Below are 20614 nucleotides of genomic sequence, written 5' to 3'. Positions count from 1 at the left end.
AATACTGATTAATTGTTTTCCGTGCCTTTGTGGAGGGAGGGAAACAGGCAAGCACTTTGAAAACCACATGGGTACGCATGCCAGGGCTAGACAGGGCATCAGAGTAACTGAATCTTTACCTTCACAACGAGTGCCAGTTCACCACTGAGTTTTTGTGTGTTTCAAATTAAGGTCTGACATTGACTAATCTAGTAGTTAAGGAGCTTGAACCTTTTCAGTAATGCTCAGACTTCACTCTTTCTTTCTCAGTTCAAATAAGGATTTACATCCATTCCTCATTTCATTTCCTGCTCTGGAAGGTATTTTATGTTCTTCATTGACACAGTATGGACTGTCTGCAATCTCTGGCTGATTTTAGGAGAATTAAATGCAGCTTTGGATCTAATATCACACACTTCAGTTTTAGCAGCCCAACTGCTTTAGTCTTGTTTTCCTTTCTCTCGTTCTACTGTGTCAAAACACTGAAGCTTTAGATAAGTTATCTAGAGGACAGCGTCTCCTTTGTATCGTGTTATAGTTAGACCCCAAGTCATAATAATCCAGGGAGAGGAAAGATAATCCTTCAAACTATTCTTTTTTTTCTTCTTCTTCTTTTTTTCTTTTTAAATGACTTCTGTAGTACTCCTTCCCCTTTGTGGGGTTCATTCCACAAGCTGTGCTTTTCAACCACTGCAGCTTACACAAAAACAGCTCACACAAGCAGATCCACATATTTCACAGAATGTCTCTGGTTCTAACTCGAGATGCTCTCTGACATAATATTATATTAGTTGTTACTCTATAAGACTAACAGGGTTAATATACAGTAGCCAGTCCAACAAAGAGCCAACACTCAAAATGCATCGTAAAAGACAAAGCTCTCTTAATAACACTATACATTTTCATCCATTTTATTCTAGGACCTTTTATTGCATTTTCCTCACCTGTTAGTTTCATTGATGCATGTACAGTGTACTGTAGATTTATGAATGTCTATATAACATATCTCCATAGGTAGTACACATACCTTAGAATGTGTATTTTGCAAAGCCATTCTCAAAGTGAGTCTTCATTCCATCTACCAGAGGACTATACATCTACAGAACAATGAAAGCCTCTTACTTCACCACCATGTATAGATCCAGTTTCACTACTGAATGGGGGTCAGATTTCCTCATATGCTGTATAGCCCTTGAGGCTGCTTTTCTTCAAAGACATTCCATACCTTTCACTACTTCTTGATTCTCTTCAGGTGGCCTCTATCTTACATAGATTTCTAAAGCACAACTCTGGAGCATAAAGGGAAAGAGATCTATATCTGGGGCCTGGGGAAAGATGGTATATTATACACACACACAAAGCTAGGCAATATGTACTGAAAGCTGTATACAGTTGCATTGCAATAAACTAAATTGCCCTTGTTTTACACATAAGCATGTGTGCTTGGTAATTGGATAGTATACTATTCTCAATTCTAGCTTTGCCTTTTCTCCTTTCAACACTTTGGACAGAACCTATTAATGGGACCTTTCTACCATACTGCATTGCTGCAGTTGGTAATGAGGATGCGTGTACAGCAAAAGGCAAACTCAAAGTAGGGTCCTAATCCTCCATCAACACCTCAGAAAACCTGACTGTCCTCTTAACTTCCCTGTTCCACAGAATGTCAACGCAACGGTTCCCAAAAAGAGCCCCGTCTTTGTGAGTCACGGTGAGTGGGAGAACGGATGTCTCTGTTTTCACAATTACTCACTTTGGTTGACTGACAAATCCTTACATCACTGGCGCTGACATGCACAAACTAGAGTAGTAGCTTCCAGCTGCATCCCCGGTCCCTGTAAATACCTCTACCCTAACCTTGGAGAGATAAGATTCCATACCCAAAGCATGCCGTTTGTCTTCACTTGTCGTAATCTGTCATAGAAAAGTGACTAACCACAGAATAAGGTACTGCATATCATTCAAACTGTTCAGAGCAGTTCTCTGTGGATCCAAATCACAGAAAAGTTTGATTGATGCTAAGCAAACATGGACATTGGCCAAACATTTGGTTTCCTTTGTAGAATGAGCCACTGCTTTCATGACTGGGCCACTGGTCTGGAGTTGCCAAGATGCCTCAGAAGCGGAAGAGTAGAGGACACAAGGTGATCCGTCTGGGAGGTTATGTTTACCTTCTGAACGGAACAAACTCTGCTCTGCTGATACGGTTGTTATGCACATGAGAAGAGCATTAGAGAGAAGGAAGCAAGAGTGGAGAGAAAGCAAAACGCACCAACTAACAATGACATCTTGACATTGCATGTGTGTGTATCGGATAGATAAGACAAGCTTTTGTTAACCTATTTTGTTCTGGTATTACTTAGTATGTTGGAAGTTGTCATAGAAACAAGCACACATGAAACAATGAATACGTAGCTTCACTTTGCTCCCCCACACACTAAAAGAAAATAACTCAGTGTTGATTAAGCCAGCTATATGGAAAACAATAGTTACATCAATCACTTTTATTATCGTGTGGGCAGATGTAATGCCTAGGGGATCATGTTGCTGCCATAGTGAAAGTTGCTTTACTTTAAATGAAGCACCATGTATTAAAAACATCAAAATGAATTCAGTGCACAATACAAATGCCCTCCGGTCATATACTGTATGATCAGCGGTCGATGTGCCTGAATAAGAATAGTGAACAGGACACCTACTAACCACTAAGGCAGCATAACAGTGATCAATTTGTGGGCTCAATGTTAGAAGCACCCTGAGGGGCACTCCAAGCAGGAGGCATAGAAGGATCCCTATACTCATCAAAAAGTCCAATTTGATGCCTCATGGTTATGGGACTTAATGGCAGAGAGAGGGAGCCTGGTACTAGTGTCACACAGGCTTGGCTCAAAGCCCATTAATGTCCAATGTCTGCAACTCAAACAACCACCAACAGCCTGTGCCAGGTCATTGACCAACACATTATATAACTGTACCCAAAATAGTTGCCAACTCTAAAGAAATGTTACCATTTCAACAATAATTGATTGAGTGACTAAAGCATGTCAATGGCTCCTGACAGGGGATGTTTCTAAATGTGGTTGCCCTACAACTGCCTCCTGATGAGGGGAGGGAAGTCATACAGCCATGCCCTCGTAAATGAGGTTTATCCTGTCACAAGGCGCGTCTGGCACCAGTCCCAAATGAGCATGCATTGACTTCCTGTTTCCAATCTCCACATGCATTTAGAGTCTAGTTATGTCCCAGAGACCACATGGTGTGCAGCAAATGTACAGCTTTATTTCAATAGGTACTGTCATGATACATTCTTGAAAGCAGTTTAAGTATTCATTATCAAAAAAAAACAGAAAATGATATGGTACAAACTCTTCATTTGATTGTGTAGCGGCTTATGCAGTATTGACAATTACTCTGGAGCCACTTAGCAGAGTAGATATGGTAATTTCAAAGAAATGGGACAAAGAGCAAGATATTCTGGTGCACAAACAGAAAATTAAACACTGGTATGTATAATGCAAATTGACACCATTAAAGCTTTTTACACATGTACATCTTACAAATACATTACAATAATGTTAATCATCCCAGTCCGTCATCCCAGTCCGTCGAGTGTGGTTGACTACCTGGGCAACATGTCCTCCAGGTCAGCTACGACATAGGCCACCACGGCCCACACAGCAGAGCACAGGTTCATCTCCACAGGGCTCTGCACTGACATGGTGTCCGCCTCAGTGTGGTGGAACCAGAAGTATTTATCATCTGCAGTGTGCAGGCTGGCCCCTGGAGCAGAAACAAGACGTCAAAGAGCGAGTTCAGAATAGTATCAACTATTGTGGTGTGCACACACGCTTTGAAATCATGATCAAACGTGTAGCACATTGAAGAACAGAAATTCTATGCATCTCTCAATCCTATCCTCACAATCTCCACTGTTTACCAAGCAAAAACACTGGGCTCATTACAAACCTCTCATGTTATGTCTTCCATTTTTTCTTTTGCAAGCCAATGCAAGTAGGAGCAGAGGCATCCAGAGCAGTATAATTGCATGTGGTAGCAGTTAGGGCTTTAGCTTGGCAATCTGGTCCCTGTACAGTTTCCAGATGGAAACAGTACGATATAGCAGCCCGTCCCCTAACATTCCCATACTACGTCTGGGAAGAAAACAAAAGCCCTGCTTGTCATCTAAGTCTCTGCCTTTTATTCCCATGATAGAGCCTCAAGTTCTGTTTTATCTGTAAAGGGAATCCAAGTTAACAGGATGACAGTGCTAGAGACTTGTGGTACTCAAATGTAATCAAATGTTGACCAAATCTACGACAAATGAGAGAAAAAGCAACACTTCACCTCAATGTGACTAAGCTGGTTAAATAAAATTCACACTGGAAAAATAAATGAATTGGGGTAGCAAAAGGTCAATGGGTGGTGCTCAACTTTAGACATGAAATTAGGTGTTTGAACAGCTGGTTCTATGATTCATTTGTTTAACATTGTGGCTTTGAACCCTTGCAGGGTCAGGCCTTATACATTTTGCCATCCTCCATTAATGGTCACTTTTCCACTGAATTCATATGTCATTCTCACTCATTTAATTTCAGGGGAAGGCTGATTTGCAGGCGGGTGGAGGAGCCAAACACATCCCTCAAGAAAGGAGTGTAGAGGCAGAATTTATTGAGGGATTATCTCAAATGCCTTCTAATGCTACTGGTTTCTAATTGGCTTCATTGTTTATGGTCTTCACCTCAGCTTTTGGAGCCTTGAAACCTCTAGAATTGTGTGGGATGAAAACCTAGTTAATGAACCAGGGCAGAGCAAACATGCTGGTGGGCTCATCCTTACCCGTTCATTTCCTTGGAGACATGATTCTGCCTTTACAAAAATCACCACAACAAATACAAATTTCCCTTCTCAGTCACAACAGCTCACACAGCAATTTCATTTCTACATATTATTTTTGAGAAAAGAGTACTTCCACAAAACATACCTAAAAATGAGGATGTGCTACTACTTAAGCCACAAGCATTGTCAGTGGGGCTTTTAAAACATCTGGCCAAGAGTACTTAAGGATATGACCTCAATATTGCCATCTTTAAAATGAATTGCGCCTGGAGGGTATAGCCCATAATGATAGGTCACACCCACACAATTAATTAAATATTGGAAACTGTGTCAAAGGCTGTAACATAACAGATGGTACACAAAGGGGTAATTGACTTTGATAAGCTGAGAAGGGGGTTTCCAGTCAGAGAGTGGCAGCTGAGGGACAGATAAGAGCATACTGACCTGGTACCCCAGCATCCATCCACATGTAAATGTCAGTGCCCTCCCCGTGCTCCTCCAGGCTGGTGGTGTTGATGGGCTGCAGCAGCTTCATCACCTCCGCCATGACAGCCTTGGCCTTAGCACTGCCCGTGAACTGCAGCCCCAGTGGGGCGAAGGTGCCCATGTCCGACTCCATCACCAGGTCAAAATCAGAGATATTCACCTGGAAGAGGGGTATAACCACAGAAGGAAGGATACTCAGATCACTTGGTTTTAAAAGGAAGTTTATATACAGTGTGCTGTTCACATTCAGCATTGTATGCCACACTAAAGCTGTCTTAAAAAGAAAGGCAATTAAATCCATTGTGGATTGTAGGACAGAGTACAGGGAAAAGGTGGGTCGCTGGCCAAAGTCAGTGCTCAAAGCCCCTTTACCCCCTAACCACTGCCTGTTTTGATTACATTCTAGAATCAAAATAAAATGCACACAAACCACACAATCCCATAATATCGGTATTCAGTTACAGTGCAGTCATGACTCCATTCTGACTTAAACAATCTGGGCACGACCGCTCCTCACAACATGTGGTAAGAACCTAGGCCTGATTGAAAAGCAGACAGAGGTCGATCAAAATCCACCAGGTATTGATAGCAATACTGTATGCTGTTAAATAAAATGTGAATGTGTCCTGCATCAGCCATTCAAATTGTATGGCGAAAGCAGGTCTGAATGACAAGACAATTCCCATATTGTTCTACTCTGGTTTGCATTAACTTCTCTACCTAGTCAAAGTCATTGAAATTGATTAAACAAAATCATACTTTAATATGTAGTCTGTTGACGTATAGATGGTAACATTTAGCAATCTCAAGTTGATTGCTTTTTAGTCAAACATGATGCGCCATACAGTAGTAAAGCTTTACCTTGTGACGTTGGAAATACTGGGCTGCTCCTACACCTCCCTGCTCCTCTGCAGTCCACATCACAGCCCTGATGGTTCTTTTGGGACGCAGACCTGGCCAAAGACATCACAACTCGTACTGTACAAAAGCCACCATACTGAGCCACAGGGCTATTCAATACAGGTTTGATGCAAGTCAATAGGACTTTTATGTGCAGTCAGATAAAAGAAACTCATAACAGAAGGTCACATGAGAACGTAACAATGATTGGACTTTGGCTATATTTAGGACAGTTTAAGCATCTCCAGTAAGAGGAGATTAAGGCGAGATAATGAGGGTGTGAGCAGAGGACCCCCACCGGTTTCCTACCTAGGTCCTTGAGCAGAGACAAGGCCTCCCAGGAGATAAGGGCTCCACCTCCATCATCCATGGCCCCCTGGCCCACATCCCAGCTGTCCAGATGGCCACTGAGCAGCACCACCTGAGGGAGAGACCAAAGGACAGGGATCAGTGTTACATTAGTTATAGCAGCTTCATTCAAATAAAAAAAAAATAAGATGACAGAAAACTAAGTAACATTTTTTAATCCTTTCAATAGGCAAAACAATGCAATTGTAGATCCTTTGTGCCTAGTAAATGGCTACAAAGGAGATATAATTTAGAATCCAGTCAAGTCTGTCTACTGTACACTACAAAAGTTTGCCTAAATACAAAACAAACATTTACCTCATAATGAATTCTTTTTTTTTTTTTTAAATAACTGCATCCAAACTTTTCCAGATGTTGGCTGTCAGGAGGAATGGGAGTGTGTCATAGAGGGGAGGAGGGGGGCCACTGGGGTGAGGCGCCTTTGTACAGACGCTGAAAATACTCCACAAGACCTATCGCTCTGTGTGCCATGTGTTAAAAATATCCCCCTTTTCTATGTAGAGCACTTCAGCACGTCTGTTATCCAAAATACAGCAGAGAAGAATATGCTGTGTACTTGATATGCATTTTTGGTGGGAACAGGCTAGGCAAACCATGTGGCTGAAAATAACTGGTGACCTAAAATATCATCTTAACAGCGCCCATCTTTACTTCAAAATAGTTGCAGAAGTTCCAAACCAGTTACAGTCTTCCCTTGATCAAAAATACACCAAGGAGTATGATACTGTTCAACGTTAATAACCCCTATTCACTTGACAAAACAATCATTGCCATCAACCTCTGTAAAATGAACTCCCAAGACTAGAGCGTAAAATCAAACACTTAATACAATTACAAACCCTCAGCTGGTTTAGTCACCATGCCGATGTACTGTATGCATGCAGTAAAAAAAAAGAAAAAAAAGAAAAACGAACTTCCCTTCATCGTGAGAGCCCATGTGACAAGTGTCGAGTTTCCATGTCAACATTCAACTAATTCTGTTGCAAAAAAAATATTAAAAAAAAAAAAATCTATAAATACTCTAACAGATTGGAGAAATAATCCTTGATTGTACAGATGAATAGCCAATGAACCACTTAAAAAAATATCCATAATAAGTTTGATTTATCATCCAATCATCTCTACCCAAACCCCCCTTTTCACCGGAGTCATTAACTCCACACAATTCTCACATCAACCCTGTGCCTCTCCAATTCACACATCTGGAGCATAGACCTAGAGCAGTGGCAGCAGTGAATACCATTGAACCAGTCAGAGTTTCTACCTTTCAGATGGAGATAATAGGTGCCAGGAAGGAGGAAGAGAGGAGTTTTGATAATGACGTGAGGGAATATAGCCTCCGTGTTCATGTTCAGTTGGAACAGAATGTTTTGTCACTATTCAAATGTGAACACTCCAGAGATGTAGAGTTAAGGCAAATGGTCCAACAGTGAATAAAACACCACCATGAGCAGGTTCATCTCAAGTGTTAGTATGAGGAAAGGAAAGAAAAAGGAAAGCTCAAACATTTCCAAGTCATAAATACAGCTTGAAACACAGTGGTAAGGCAGAGGTGCTTTGCTTGACAGATGTTTTTTGATGGATCATTCTTCCCAAGAGGGTAGGCTAGAGTATGCATTAGCCTTGAATTCTGAAAAAATTAAGAAAATACAATGACTGGTAGTTCTTCAATTAGCTCAGCGGTCCATCATGCACCATTTTACTTCTCAATTCAAAGACTGTCAATACTTCTTTTAAATGTCCAGAAATAAGTTTTTAGATCAAAAAGAAGCCTGAATCAATTTCCTGTTTATAGTTCTAAATCATTAATGATGACTCCAGTATAGTTGCTGAGGCAACAAAGAACAAAGGTTCCTTGATCCAGGCCCTGTGGGCATTCTGATAGTACTGGCCATGTTTGAGCTGCCAGGATGATTCTGATAAACATCTTTATGAATCAAAGCAGAAAGGAAAAATGAAAACGGCCACTGCGTGACTGTTTTAGATTTATTTGCAGAGGCTCTGCCACTTGATGACAATTCATATCAACATCTCCCATCTATGGATTGTCATCTCAATATAACGACAACTTGTGACTTAACTCATTATGCTATCCACGATCATAAACATATCCTAGCTAGCATGTCTACATACCTCTGAGCACTACCATACTAAGGAAGGCTAAACAATGTTAATACAATTAAATCTATGCATAGGGCATTCTATTTATGGGTTGAACAGCATAATCTTGGGTAAAGAGCTCAAGGCTAAATTACATCCATCTTGTGAGGGAGTGTTTGTAAAAGAAACAAGTCCTTATGCCAGACGGAAAGAGCCTAATTTGCTGCACTTCAATGTGGAAAGACACTCAAGGTAAACAGACTTTCATGCAAAGGCATACTGTACACACGAATAACATCTTAATTGCAGCTTCAGTGGATATATGTTGGCAGGGCCTACAAACAACCACACTGCTGTCAAAGCGGGAGGTGTCTGCTAGTTCTCGCAGCATAAACAGGACATCCCTCTCCTAGTTCTTGAAATGTCCTGATCAATCCTTCAAAGACCCTCACTCAGAGTGCTGAAGTAAACAATGTATTTAGTTTCATCTGTACATTTACTGATACAGCCCTAAAGAAATATGGGATACAAAAAACACTGAAATATGAGGAGAGACTACATGAAATGTGGATGAGGTTAAGGATAAAAAGTTAATGCATGGCACAGCTGAGAAACTGTTGAGCAAGAGAAAGAAATCAAAAAGGACTGAATCCATTTCAGGTCTGACAAACCTGCATCATAAAAATCATATGCACAGTACACTAAACTGTACTGAATGGTGTAGAAGCCTGTACTGTATATCAAAACAGTAAAGTATGTCTGCATAACAAGAGGGATTGAAGGGTTAAACACTATTAAAACCAAGCAAACACGTTCATCACAACAAGACCCTTAGAAAGGGTAAAGGAAATTGCAAAAGATCGACTCAAGTCAAGAACTATGCATAAAATCTGAAGCAGACCTTTGGGTATCCAACACATTTGTTGCAAACAAGCATTCCAGGGAAGAGAGCCTCTTTAGGCATGCCAGTGAGTGGCTGTGAAATACATTACTGTATTGTGCGTCTCACTCGTACATCACTTCAATAAGTGTATTATATTAGAATGTGGAATGGGTTCTTAAATCAGTCGGGTCTCTCTGTAACGGTTACAAATGTAATGTTCCAGATGTTGCACGGTTCAGGTAAAATTAGCAGAGGAGGCCATGAGATCACATTACAGTATTTGGGCAGATAACCCAGTTAGAAATATAAAAAGATAATATCAACAATTGAGTAACAGAAGTTTTATTCAGTTTGTTGAAAAAGTGGATTCCAATGTTTAAGACACCTCAGTGTTGTGAAAGGACATGCATGTAACGACCACGTCAATAGACTGTTTAGGAACATTTACTGTAGTGCAGGACATAAATACACAGACACGCTCACTTATGATAAACCCTGGCATTTCCTGGAACGGGGGAGTCGAGTTTCCCCTAAAACATGCTGTACTGCATGTCTGCAAGTGGTCCTCTGTGGCTCAGTTGGGAGAGCATGTCTCCAACAACGCTAAGGTTGTGGGTTTGATTCCCATTGGGACCATACATACTGAAATGTATGCGCTCACTGCAATGCAAGTCGCTTTGGGTAAAAGCATCAGCTAAATGGTATATCATGTCCTTTAAAACACAACAGGCCAACTGAACAACCTTCCATGCTGCGAAGAAAGATAATCTATACAAAAAACAAAATAAGAGTTCACACTGCCATTCAGCTTGATCAGTCCTAGATAAGAGGCTAATAAAACAGCTCAAACAGTGATGGCATCTAAATCAACATGGATTTCATGCCATCTGAAAAGCAGTGCATACAAATTGAGACCATGAACAACCCAACAATATTTCATTATAAAAGATGCTGTCGCTCCAGGTTTTCCATAAGGCCGTTAGAGGGGGAAAAAACCCCCCAAAGGTAATCATACTCTCTAGCCTGTAGACTGATGTCACATACAATACTGGACATCTCCTTCATTACCACACAAATGTATCAGGTAATAACACCACTGCTGTGGCTCTGCAGTCTTATAGGATTCCTCAAAGCCTCAGAGAACACTTAAGCCTGTACCAACAACTATGTTACTGCCATTGAAATATGTTGTACATTGGCAGAATCAATCATCTTACAGTAGAAGCATTGTTTCACCATCCTCTCATACCTGGTCAACCACATGTACACAAAATGATGTAATCTACAGCCCTGGAGAGTCCACACAATTGGCATATCTGGACCCTGACACGCATATTGCTGTGACATTACTAATCTGACATCTTCGGCAGGGCTAGTTTATACAGACAACTATATGCCGACGCATCATAAAACATCACATTTGAATGCATTCAATTGGGTTAGCCTAAGTCTAGGCCTCATCTACAAGGCCTTGGGAGGCATTTTACTGTTATCTCTGCTGTCCCCAGAAACTGTCTGTGAGTGAATGATTTCTCAGTAGTGATTCAGGTGCACATTGACCAGACACAATGTGCATGCAAGCCAGCGGATGCGACAGGACAACAAAGGCAGAGCACAGCATGGAGACAATGGGGAAGAGTCACATTCAGGGACGCATCTCACCGGGGACAATTTAATACTTCTCTAAATTCTACATTCATGCCACATTGAACTGAACGGCCAACTTCAATTTCCAATTTACTGTAGTGAGCAGATTGTAAATGACCAGGGGGATCAACCGGCCATCTGGTGGGCACGCTGTAAAACCTAGTGGCCACTCTTGGTACCGTTGTCATTTTCTAAAATTAATTTCTCAAATAATTACCATTTGAGTCAACATTGAATGCAGTACTAAAGTTTCTCACATTACCTAACTTCTACAGTTTTCTGATTAGGCTGTCGAGAATAATATTTAGTGGGCTAGATGGGATTGACAAATTGGTTGATGGATAACATTAAATATCATGACCATATTGAAACTAATCACTTGGTTCATTTTGGGCAGATTAGGAAAAAAAGGATTCGCACAGAATCTGAACAAATTACACAATCCTTATTTTACAGCCATTGATACTGAATCATTTATGCCCCAAGTCAAAATAAATGCAATCAATAATTACAATGTAGGCTACCCATTAAGATTACTGCAGTTCATCTTTGTGCTTGGTTAAAGAAAAGTAACTTCTATAGCGGGTATTGTTTTCTCAGCTGAATGATGTGATGTATCTACACTAATCGAACACTTTATTAATACAGGGTAGGGCCTCCCTTTGCTCTCAAAACAGCGACAATTCTTCGTGCCATTGATTAAACAAGATGTTGGAAACATTCCTTTGAGATTCTGGTTCATGATGACATGATTGCATCACAATTCCTGCAGATCTTTCAGGTCCACTTTCAAGCTGTGAATCTCCCATTCTACCACATCCCAAAGGTGTTCTATTGGATTCAGATCCAGTGACTGGGAAGGCCACTGAACTCATTGTCATGTTCATGAAACCAGTTTGGGACGACTTGTGCTTTGTGACACCGTGCATCATCATGCTGGAAATAGCCATTAGAAGATGGGTAAATTGTGGCCATGAAGGGACGCACATGGTCAGCAACAATACTCAAATAGGCTGTGGCATTCAAGCGATGATTCATTGGTATTAATGGGCCCAAAGTGTGCCAAGAAAACATTCCCCACACCACCTCCACCATGAGAAGGTCTACAGGTGTTCCTAATAAAGTGTTTCGTGAGTGTATATTGCCCTGTTGCTTGCTGGCTGAGAGCTGTTTCTGTGCGCTTCTCTATTGGTAACCCAGTGCGCATGTTCAATCAGTAGAGGCCTGCACGTGACCGCCCGGGGGGGCTGATTAGCGGATTCGTTGGCGGGTTAGCGACACAAGCTACTATTATTGAAATTAATCGGGTGACGTCAGACTTCAATGTGTCCATTCATTTACAGTCATTGGTGACAAGGGGATGTTTGACTCCTCAGGTCTATGGTCTTCCTGTGTCACCGAGTAGGCATACTTTGTTCCTTGGTTGAAGCTCATCTGGTGAATGTCAAAATGAAAGTTTCAAAAACCAACAGTACCATTTTTTTGTGGCAGTCCTGTTGAGGTTTACATTTTTTAAAAAGATTTTTTTAAATGTCAAGCTCAAGACTGAATCATACTGGCTAAGGAAAGAGAGGAAATGAGGTCAACAATCCCACTCGTTTAATTTCCTGTGGATGTGTGGAATGACTGCAGCACAGATGAGGGCAGCAGCTGCTAGGTATGGTCTTGTGCCTCTAATTTCTAATCTTGAGATTAGGATTCTATTTGCTTTATTTCCCCAATTTGGAGTTTCTGTAATAAAATGTGACATTTCAGATGGGTACACTGAGCAAAGCCTTCTACAGTAGGCAAGCCAATTTTCCACAGTAAATCACAGCTTCATAACTCTGCCTTTTTTGCACTTTCTAGTCTATGATTTGGGTGAAAATCTAACACCCTTATACAGTGATGGAGCTGGGAGAATGCTAGGGCAGTCCTTTTGAAAGTCACAATTTCACATGAGGCTATGGATGGTTCAGTGCCATTACTAATGGAGAACTGACTTACTGTGAAGAGGCTTTCACTCCTGCACAGAGGGAGTCTAAAAATCACCAGTCAGAGCTGTCAGAAAGTCTAGCACATCTGACTGTAATAACTTCCAAATGCAATGCCTAGGAATGTATACACCAATTTATCATACTCTAGATGTACATTGCTTCCATCCCTTTTAACAGGACAGATGTGACTTATTGTCTACTTAGATTGGCAGCCTTTTGGCTGACTGATGTTTGAAGAGTCTTCCTCAGTGTGAGGAAATACCCAGCCTCAAGGTTATGTTTGCACATTCCATGGTCCTGACTAGACCAGCAGACATGGTGAATCCTTGTTCATTTCTTTAGGAGACCCAGGTCAGCTAAACTGCTTGATCACATACAGTAGATTGGTTAGAGTTCTCTGGCATGTCATTCTCTCAATTCAATAACAGGCACAAATAACCAGCACAACTATAGCACTCAAAATGAGAATGGAATCTCATTTAAACATGGCTGCAAACCTTCTCCTGAATATGCCACGCCTATATTCTGCATTAAAAAGAACATATCCCTCCACTGAACTGAGTTGTTTGGGTTCATGAAGTAATCTACCATTTCATGACTGATGAATGTGCAGAGGAGAGTATAAACTATGGTTTCCCCAGCTGGCTCATATGCATAAATCAGGGCCAGGAACAACATTAACTAAACCATGGAGGTTATAACCACTTTTGTGCTGTAAGAGGACACGTTTAAAACCAAAACTAGGCCTCATGTTCCACATGTACTGGATCTAAATTGGTTTGAATAAAATTAAAAAAAGAAATTAGTTGTTCTCTTGGCTCCGCGAGAGAAAGCAACCATAAAAGCCGGATAAATAGGTGACAGTGGGAAACCACCTCTTTGCGGCTCATTGATCAACATGAGCGACTACCGGGCCTCCGTGTGGCTGCACAGCCTCAATAACACACCCCAGATGGGAGGGTGTTACTGGGTTCTGGACAAAAGAAAAGAGGATGAGAGCGACTGACTGAAGAGAGCGTATGACTGAAACCAGCCTGTTGGAGACAGAAGAGGAACACGAGGAGCTGGTCAAGTTAATCACTTCAACCCTGCCATGAATCATTATAAATAGTGTTGCCATGGTTTTGTACTGCATGCAACAGTTGTCCTCCATGATTTGTGAGAAAGATAAGCACATCGGCACTGAAGTCAGGGGACCGTCCAAGGATGCACAGAATCCTCTTCCTGAAAGAGCTACCCCATTTCTCTCTGGGTGTGCTATTTTGGGTATAAGGTTGCATCACATTTTATTTACAAGCTGTAAAACACTGGGGGGGGGGGAACCAAGGTCTGATCTCAAACTCTGTACTCACTCAATACTAGCCTAGGCCTACAGTATACATTCTGTACACTCAATACATAGCCTAGGCCTATATGTACACTTGAGATGCTTGCAGTAGCTAAAGGACCTATACTTTGACAGTATACGTGGCCAAAGTAAATTTACAAGGCAAATTGCCTGACCCCAGTAAGGGAAATTACTCGCAACCCAGTGACTAATCTATAAAGAGGCTAATTGCTTATCCATATCAGTTCTCATTTCTAAACCAGGTTTCCCTGTGAAATACCTTTGACAGTCAACCCAAAGCCTGCACTCTTATGCGCACACACTACCTCCTGAAATTAGTATTTCTCACAGTAATGTAATAATTGCTTCTTCTCAGCAATCGAAGACACAGAAAAAGAAAAATACAGAAAAGCAAATTGCCAAAAATCTAAGGCTTCAATTCAGTTGTCAGAAGATAATTGCCTTGACACATCCTGATAATTGTACTTTGCTTTGGGTGTCATCACAAAATGTCACCATCACAATGAATTGAATGAATTGATTCATTCTTGGACAAAGGAGAATCCATGAACTGCCTGAGTGACAGCATAAAATCATAACGCAGATCTAGTTGAAGGTTAGCCATGTGTCAAATGACAAATGAGACTGACTGAAGTCACTATTTCAAAGGGGAGGAGAAAAACAACAACCACTTCAAGACAACCCTGGTCTTGTTCTTGTGCATGCAGAGCCCAACCATCTCGCCAAACAAACACGTATACAGCAACATTGAATAAAACAAGCCCCCCCTTTTGGATTATGGATGGTGTGGGGATAAGAGCAGTTACTTTGTTGCAAAGTTTGCTGACAAGCCTATCAGAAAGCACTTCTGAATGATTCAAATCTGGGAATAACACAATTGGATTGTCCTCAAGTCTAATTTACCCCAAACCCAGACAAGACCATAGGGAGACATGTTAATGGGGTTGAGTGAAAGCAGGATCAGTGGGGACTAAAGGTTAGGAGAGTAGAGGGTAAAGGCACTGGAGTGCAGGTGGGTGGGATTAGGCATCACGCATCATTTCAGTACAACCACCACTCCTCTGACCCAGAAAAATCCCAGCTTCAAAGCCTCCAGAGGAGACAGGCTTGAAGGACAGACACTAGTGCAAAAACACTAAAAACACCAGACTTTCTGAAAAAAGGTCAGACAAGGGGATACAGACTATTATATCAATGATAAGACATGGGCAAAATCTATGTAACACATCTGAAAGTATCTTATTAGGCTTCTTGACTTCAGACTTTGCACATAAAGCAAAGGCCTTATGGCACCAGTATGAGGACTAAAACTAGGAAGAAAAAGAGGATGTGGGGACTGTCACTTGTGAACTGGGCACATGCATCTCCCTCTAGCAAAGGTATCCACTGGGCTTTTAGCTTGAGGCTAGCTGTGATAACTCTTAAATTAAACATCACAGCAGTAGAGACAGCACTGACTGCAGGGGAGGAGATGTCCCTCTGTAATTACAGCAGATGAAGGCATCTGTCACATGTCTGTGGGACGTGAGGAGCCACACAATGAGAACATCCTCATTCCTCACCACCAGCACTATGGCTCTGACACAACTCAGTTCTCAATACTGAGACTGGAAAAGACAGTGAGGGGCAAAATAAGCATAGGATTTAACATATCACATAAGCCTAGAGACTTAATAACAACAGGTATTCCATCGCCAAAGCTTAGCTGACTCTTAGGATATTTGACTGATGTCATGAACAGAAGTTTCTAAAGAAGGGTCTGTTCTTTCCTCTAACCAATTACCACGAGGACCTACCCCATGACTAAGAGTCAGGACAGTACGCTGTCACTCACATCTGACTGAAGGAAGCTAAAAATAAGTAAACACACCCACATGGGCAATGTGACTCATTCACACATTACCGTCACAATGTTGCAATCAATTAGGCACAACTGTAGTATGGTCTTGCAGGTTTTTCCAAAGAATGTACTTTAGGCATACAGTAAAGCAACAATAGGATGAAGCAAACTAGGGTATACCATCTTCTCACTAGCCAACTAGAGTTAACTTTTGGAAATTGCTACTGTAGTGAGGACCATTTTGTAGGCCATAATTTGGCTAATTGTTAAAATACTAAATGAACAGGAGAACAATACTAGGTTAAGTATCTACATGACAGATTCGCAGAAGTAATGAAATCATTCCAGTGATGACAACTCCCATGTCATGATGATGCATCAGCAAATGCTCTTTAGTGGAAGAGTGAAGACGATACTTTGTAAGAGTCATACCCGAAACTTCAGCTCAAAGTTCAGAATACGGGAAGTGAAGTTCTCACATCAGTAACAATTACGTCTTAGGTTGCCTAGGGATCCCGGTTTTATTTTTCCTCTGTAGGGATTACCTCACAGACAGCAGACTAAACAGAAGTAGGAATCTCTTAAGTCAGCAAATCTCATGCTTTCTTCCCCCTTACGTAATCTAGAGTCTAGAAAAAAGAAAAAAAACAGAAGCTATGGCATAACAGAGCAGGCTCTGGCTCACAAGTGTTGAGATGCTTAAAAAAGACTGCCATGTAATAATAATAGCCATTTAGCTGACGCTTTTATCCAAAGCAACTTACATTGTAAGATTACATCTTCAGTGTATGGTCCCAGTGGGAATTGAACCCTTAACCCAAGCGTTGTTAGCGCCATGTTCTACCAATTGAGCCGCCGAGGACCACCATCATGCAATACAAGAGATCTAGAGACAAGTTGCAAAGTTGTGCCCACTTCTCCCCATGGCCCTACTGTATCTTGATCTACAGGTTCCGTCTTTAGCAGGACTAGGACAGGTGAATGCTTTTAAAAAAAAAACTGACATTTCTCCATGTCAAATTAGTAGAAACCATGAAAATATGGTACTGGGACAAATTGAAAAGACCCTCTTGGCATCAGTCTTGTACAGATCAACAGCTTTGATAAAACAGCACTATAGCAGTGACAGGAATGCCAATTCTCTCCACAGAGTCCTCTGGGTGACTAATGAGGCAATCCGTGGACATGGCTACAGTGTGCTTAGACATGTGCTGTGTACTATACAGAAAAGCTCCTCCATGACTGACAACTCTGTGCCATGGCTGGCTTATAATTGGCTCCCAAGGGAGAGGAAATTCAGGCCTTCACACTGACCCTACCCCACACAGAGCATGTGTCAAGCAAATGTGAAATTGGTCACAGAACCTCCTGCTACCTTTGCGACTGGGGGGGGGTGATGTACTATATAGTCTAGAGATTTGCTGAATGTACAGGGGGACAGACCACATGCAGAGTACTGAATCATCGCAACATGACAAATTGCAAAAAAGGAAGGGAATTCTTCACATGCTTTAAAACATAGCCCAAACTTTTGGCAGTGAGAGGGGGGGCTTATGTGTAAAAGGTAGTCGACTAGTATTTCGCAAATAATTGATTATGTAACCCTTTTACCTTTACAAGTTTGTATAGGAGGTATACATTTATAGCAACACAAAAATAAGGTAAAACGTGGGCCCAAATTAATTCCGGTACCTGTTCTGGGTGTTCGCTGCCTATGATCTCAGCCACAGTGTTGAAGGAGTCCACATCAGGGAAGGTCTGGGCACCCATGGTGAGTCGGACCACAATCTTCTGGCCCCTCTTTGCCATCCTGGCCATCATCTGGGCATCCTCCACTGTGATGCAGGCGGTGGGGATTTTCTTCACACCTGTCTGGTAATCTTGGAAGCCTGTATGAGGACTGTAACAGAAGCAGACATTAATGATCCACATTCATCACAGCTCTTCAAACCTAAAAGAGCTAGTTAGAGCACATCCATCATGACATGACTGAACATTCACAATTCTGTTACTGATGGCTGGTCAAATCCATATCATGAGAATTATTTTTAAAAAAAAGTATGAAACTTCAACATGACTACAATTACAAATCTGTTAGCAATAAAATTACTCTAATAGAAATACAGTGAACTTCAATCCTGGATCCACAGGGTGTTCAGGCTTTCATTTCAGCCCAGTACCAGTTGATTCAACAGATCCTAAAGTGTACTGTAATCAGGTGTATTTCTACTGGGCTAGAACAAAAGCCTGTACAACCTATGACGGTAATCATGGTAACCCATAGTGACGCTACCTGTGAATGGAGAAGGGGGTGATGGACCTGATGAGAGAGGCCACTGCTCCCACTTTGGCTGCCTCTGATGCCCCAAACTCCCTGTACTGCACTGTCTCCCCATAGCTGACAAAGGGCTGGTTAAACACCACAATCTTCCCAATGGCTTCGTTCGACCTTTTCTTGAGCTCCCCAAAAGACTCCACCACCAACACCTCTGCTTCAATACCTGAAAAGAGAGTTTGTCCCATTTGCTGAATAGACAATGGGTTCCAAGTTCTCCATATTGAAAAAGTTAGTGGCTAAATAGCATTACACTAGTGCACAGACAAGATCATCATTTACCATAGGGAAATAATTTAAATGCCAGCACAAGGCAAACCTAGATCTCACATGTCTACACCTTTGCTTGGTCTAGCAACCAATGCATTTGCTGTGTGTCTTGAGTGAGTGAACTACCTACCTCCTTCGGGTGTTGCCACACTGCTGCCAAGCCCAAGGATGGCTATGGTGTGGTTCCGTGGCTGCAGCATAACAGCACTCTCCTCACCCCTCACCCAGTGAGGGATCTTCACCTGCTCCAGATGCACGTTCTCCAGCCCATCCTGCCTCAGAGCATTGTACATGTACTTTATGGCCAGATCCAGGTTCTTGGATCCACTGACCCTGTTCCCCACTGTGTCTACAAAGTCTGCTAGTCTGTCATAAGAACGATTCTGGGCTTTGCCATACACAGCAAGGTCAATGATGCCCTTGGCCACTTCTGCATAACTGGCTATCTCTTTAGCTGCCTCTGAAAATGTCCTTCCACCAACATTGTGTGGCCTACAGCTACAGTGTAGAAATGTGACCATTAGGAATGGGAGAAGAGCCAGTGAGAAACGGCCATATTGGTTTATCAGTCCACATTGCCTCATCTGGAAGAAGACAAAAAAATAAGGTAAATTAAGCACTTTGAAAAGGTTTCTCATGACAAGAATACTATGTACGAAATGAAAAACACTGTTCTGCTGAAAGCTAAATAACCTTTCACAGGGAATCATTCTAGTAGCATTAGTCATTGCATTGCTTGTAGTAGCAACTACTGTAGCCCCATCTGTGACTAGGATTATAGGTATATACTAGGATTATACGCACAAGCATCCAAAAGGTACAAATAAATATAATCCTAGTCACAGATAGGGCTAAATAGAACCATGATTAATTGTCTAGCGATCTAAGAGACGCAGAACAACAACACAGCCAACATACTCCGACTGTGTAATTTGTTAATTGGCCCGCGACACAAGATGATAAAGAACATCTATAGATTGCGACCTATCCAGACAGTACAATAATAGCAGTTGTTTGATAGCTACTTACTGTTTTAATTTCCAAAGAACTTCCGTATTTTGGATGTGAATACGGTGTGGCGGTAGGGACAAAAATTGTTTGTTGCACATTTATGAGTTTTCACACTTCGCTCACAGCTGATGCTTATCTGATTGACTAATTACCTATTGAGAGGACCGAGGTGAGAACACTTGTTAATGATGTAATAGTGGTACACATCGGAAATCTACTGATTATGATCTGGCTGTCTCCCTTTTCAAGGTGTTTCACTCAGATGTTCATACTAAATGTCATTGTCCTGCCCATACTGTATCATTCATCATTGTCCTTCTGAGTTAATATGTTTAAAATTAACAGGTTGAGGCACTGGCATTAAATGATCGAATTTTGACCAACAATTAATTTTGATTTCTCCTGCAGGCTTGCATAATGTCATTCTATATGATCTATATCATCAACTTGTGTCTGATCATTCGGAGGTACGGATAACAGCATCACAGTCCTAAATCTTAACAGGTGTCTCCTTGTATCAAATATCTAAATATTGTACTTGAATCCTGTTTCTGCCAACCGCCCATTCTTCAGCCAAGTGGGTGAACCTAGTACTCAATGCACCAGATAAACCCATCACTTTCCGGACCCTCAC

At 41.5% G+C, this 20614-nt stretch overlaps 1 protein-coding gene across 1 annotated transcript; it reads right to left on the bottom strand.

Moving 5' to 3' along the window:
- Positions 1–3238: 3238 nt before the first annotated feature.
- Positions 3239–20044, bottom strand: LOC310810635 (carboxypeptidase Q-like). Its single transcript, XM_083678474.1, has 8 exons — positions 19999–20044; positions 19100–19553; positions 18658–18865; positions 18057–18264; positions 6511–6622; positions 6163–6254; positions 5260–5461; positions 3239–3759 (listed from the first exon to the last, which is right to left on the bottom strand). Exons 2-8 carry the CDS (start codon positions 19551–19553, stop codon positions 3599–3601), a joined length of 1437 nt encoding a protein of 478 aa, XP_083534600.1. The 5' UTR covers positions 19999–20044; the 3' UTR covers positions 3239–3598.
- Positions 20045–20614: the final 570 nt, after the last annotated feature.

The sequence above is a fragment of the Argentina silus genome (assembly GCF_951799395.1).
Source record: "Argentina silus genome assembly, chromosome: 10".
In the NCBI taxonomy this organism is placed as follows: domain Eukaryota; kingdom Metazoa; phylum Chordata; class Actinopteri; order Argentiniformes; family Argentinidae; genus Argentina; species Argentina silus.
This window is presented reverse-complemented; position numbering and strand designations above follow the sequence as displayed.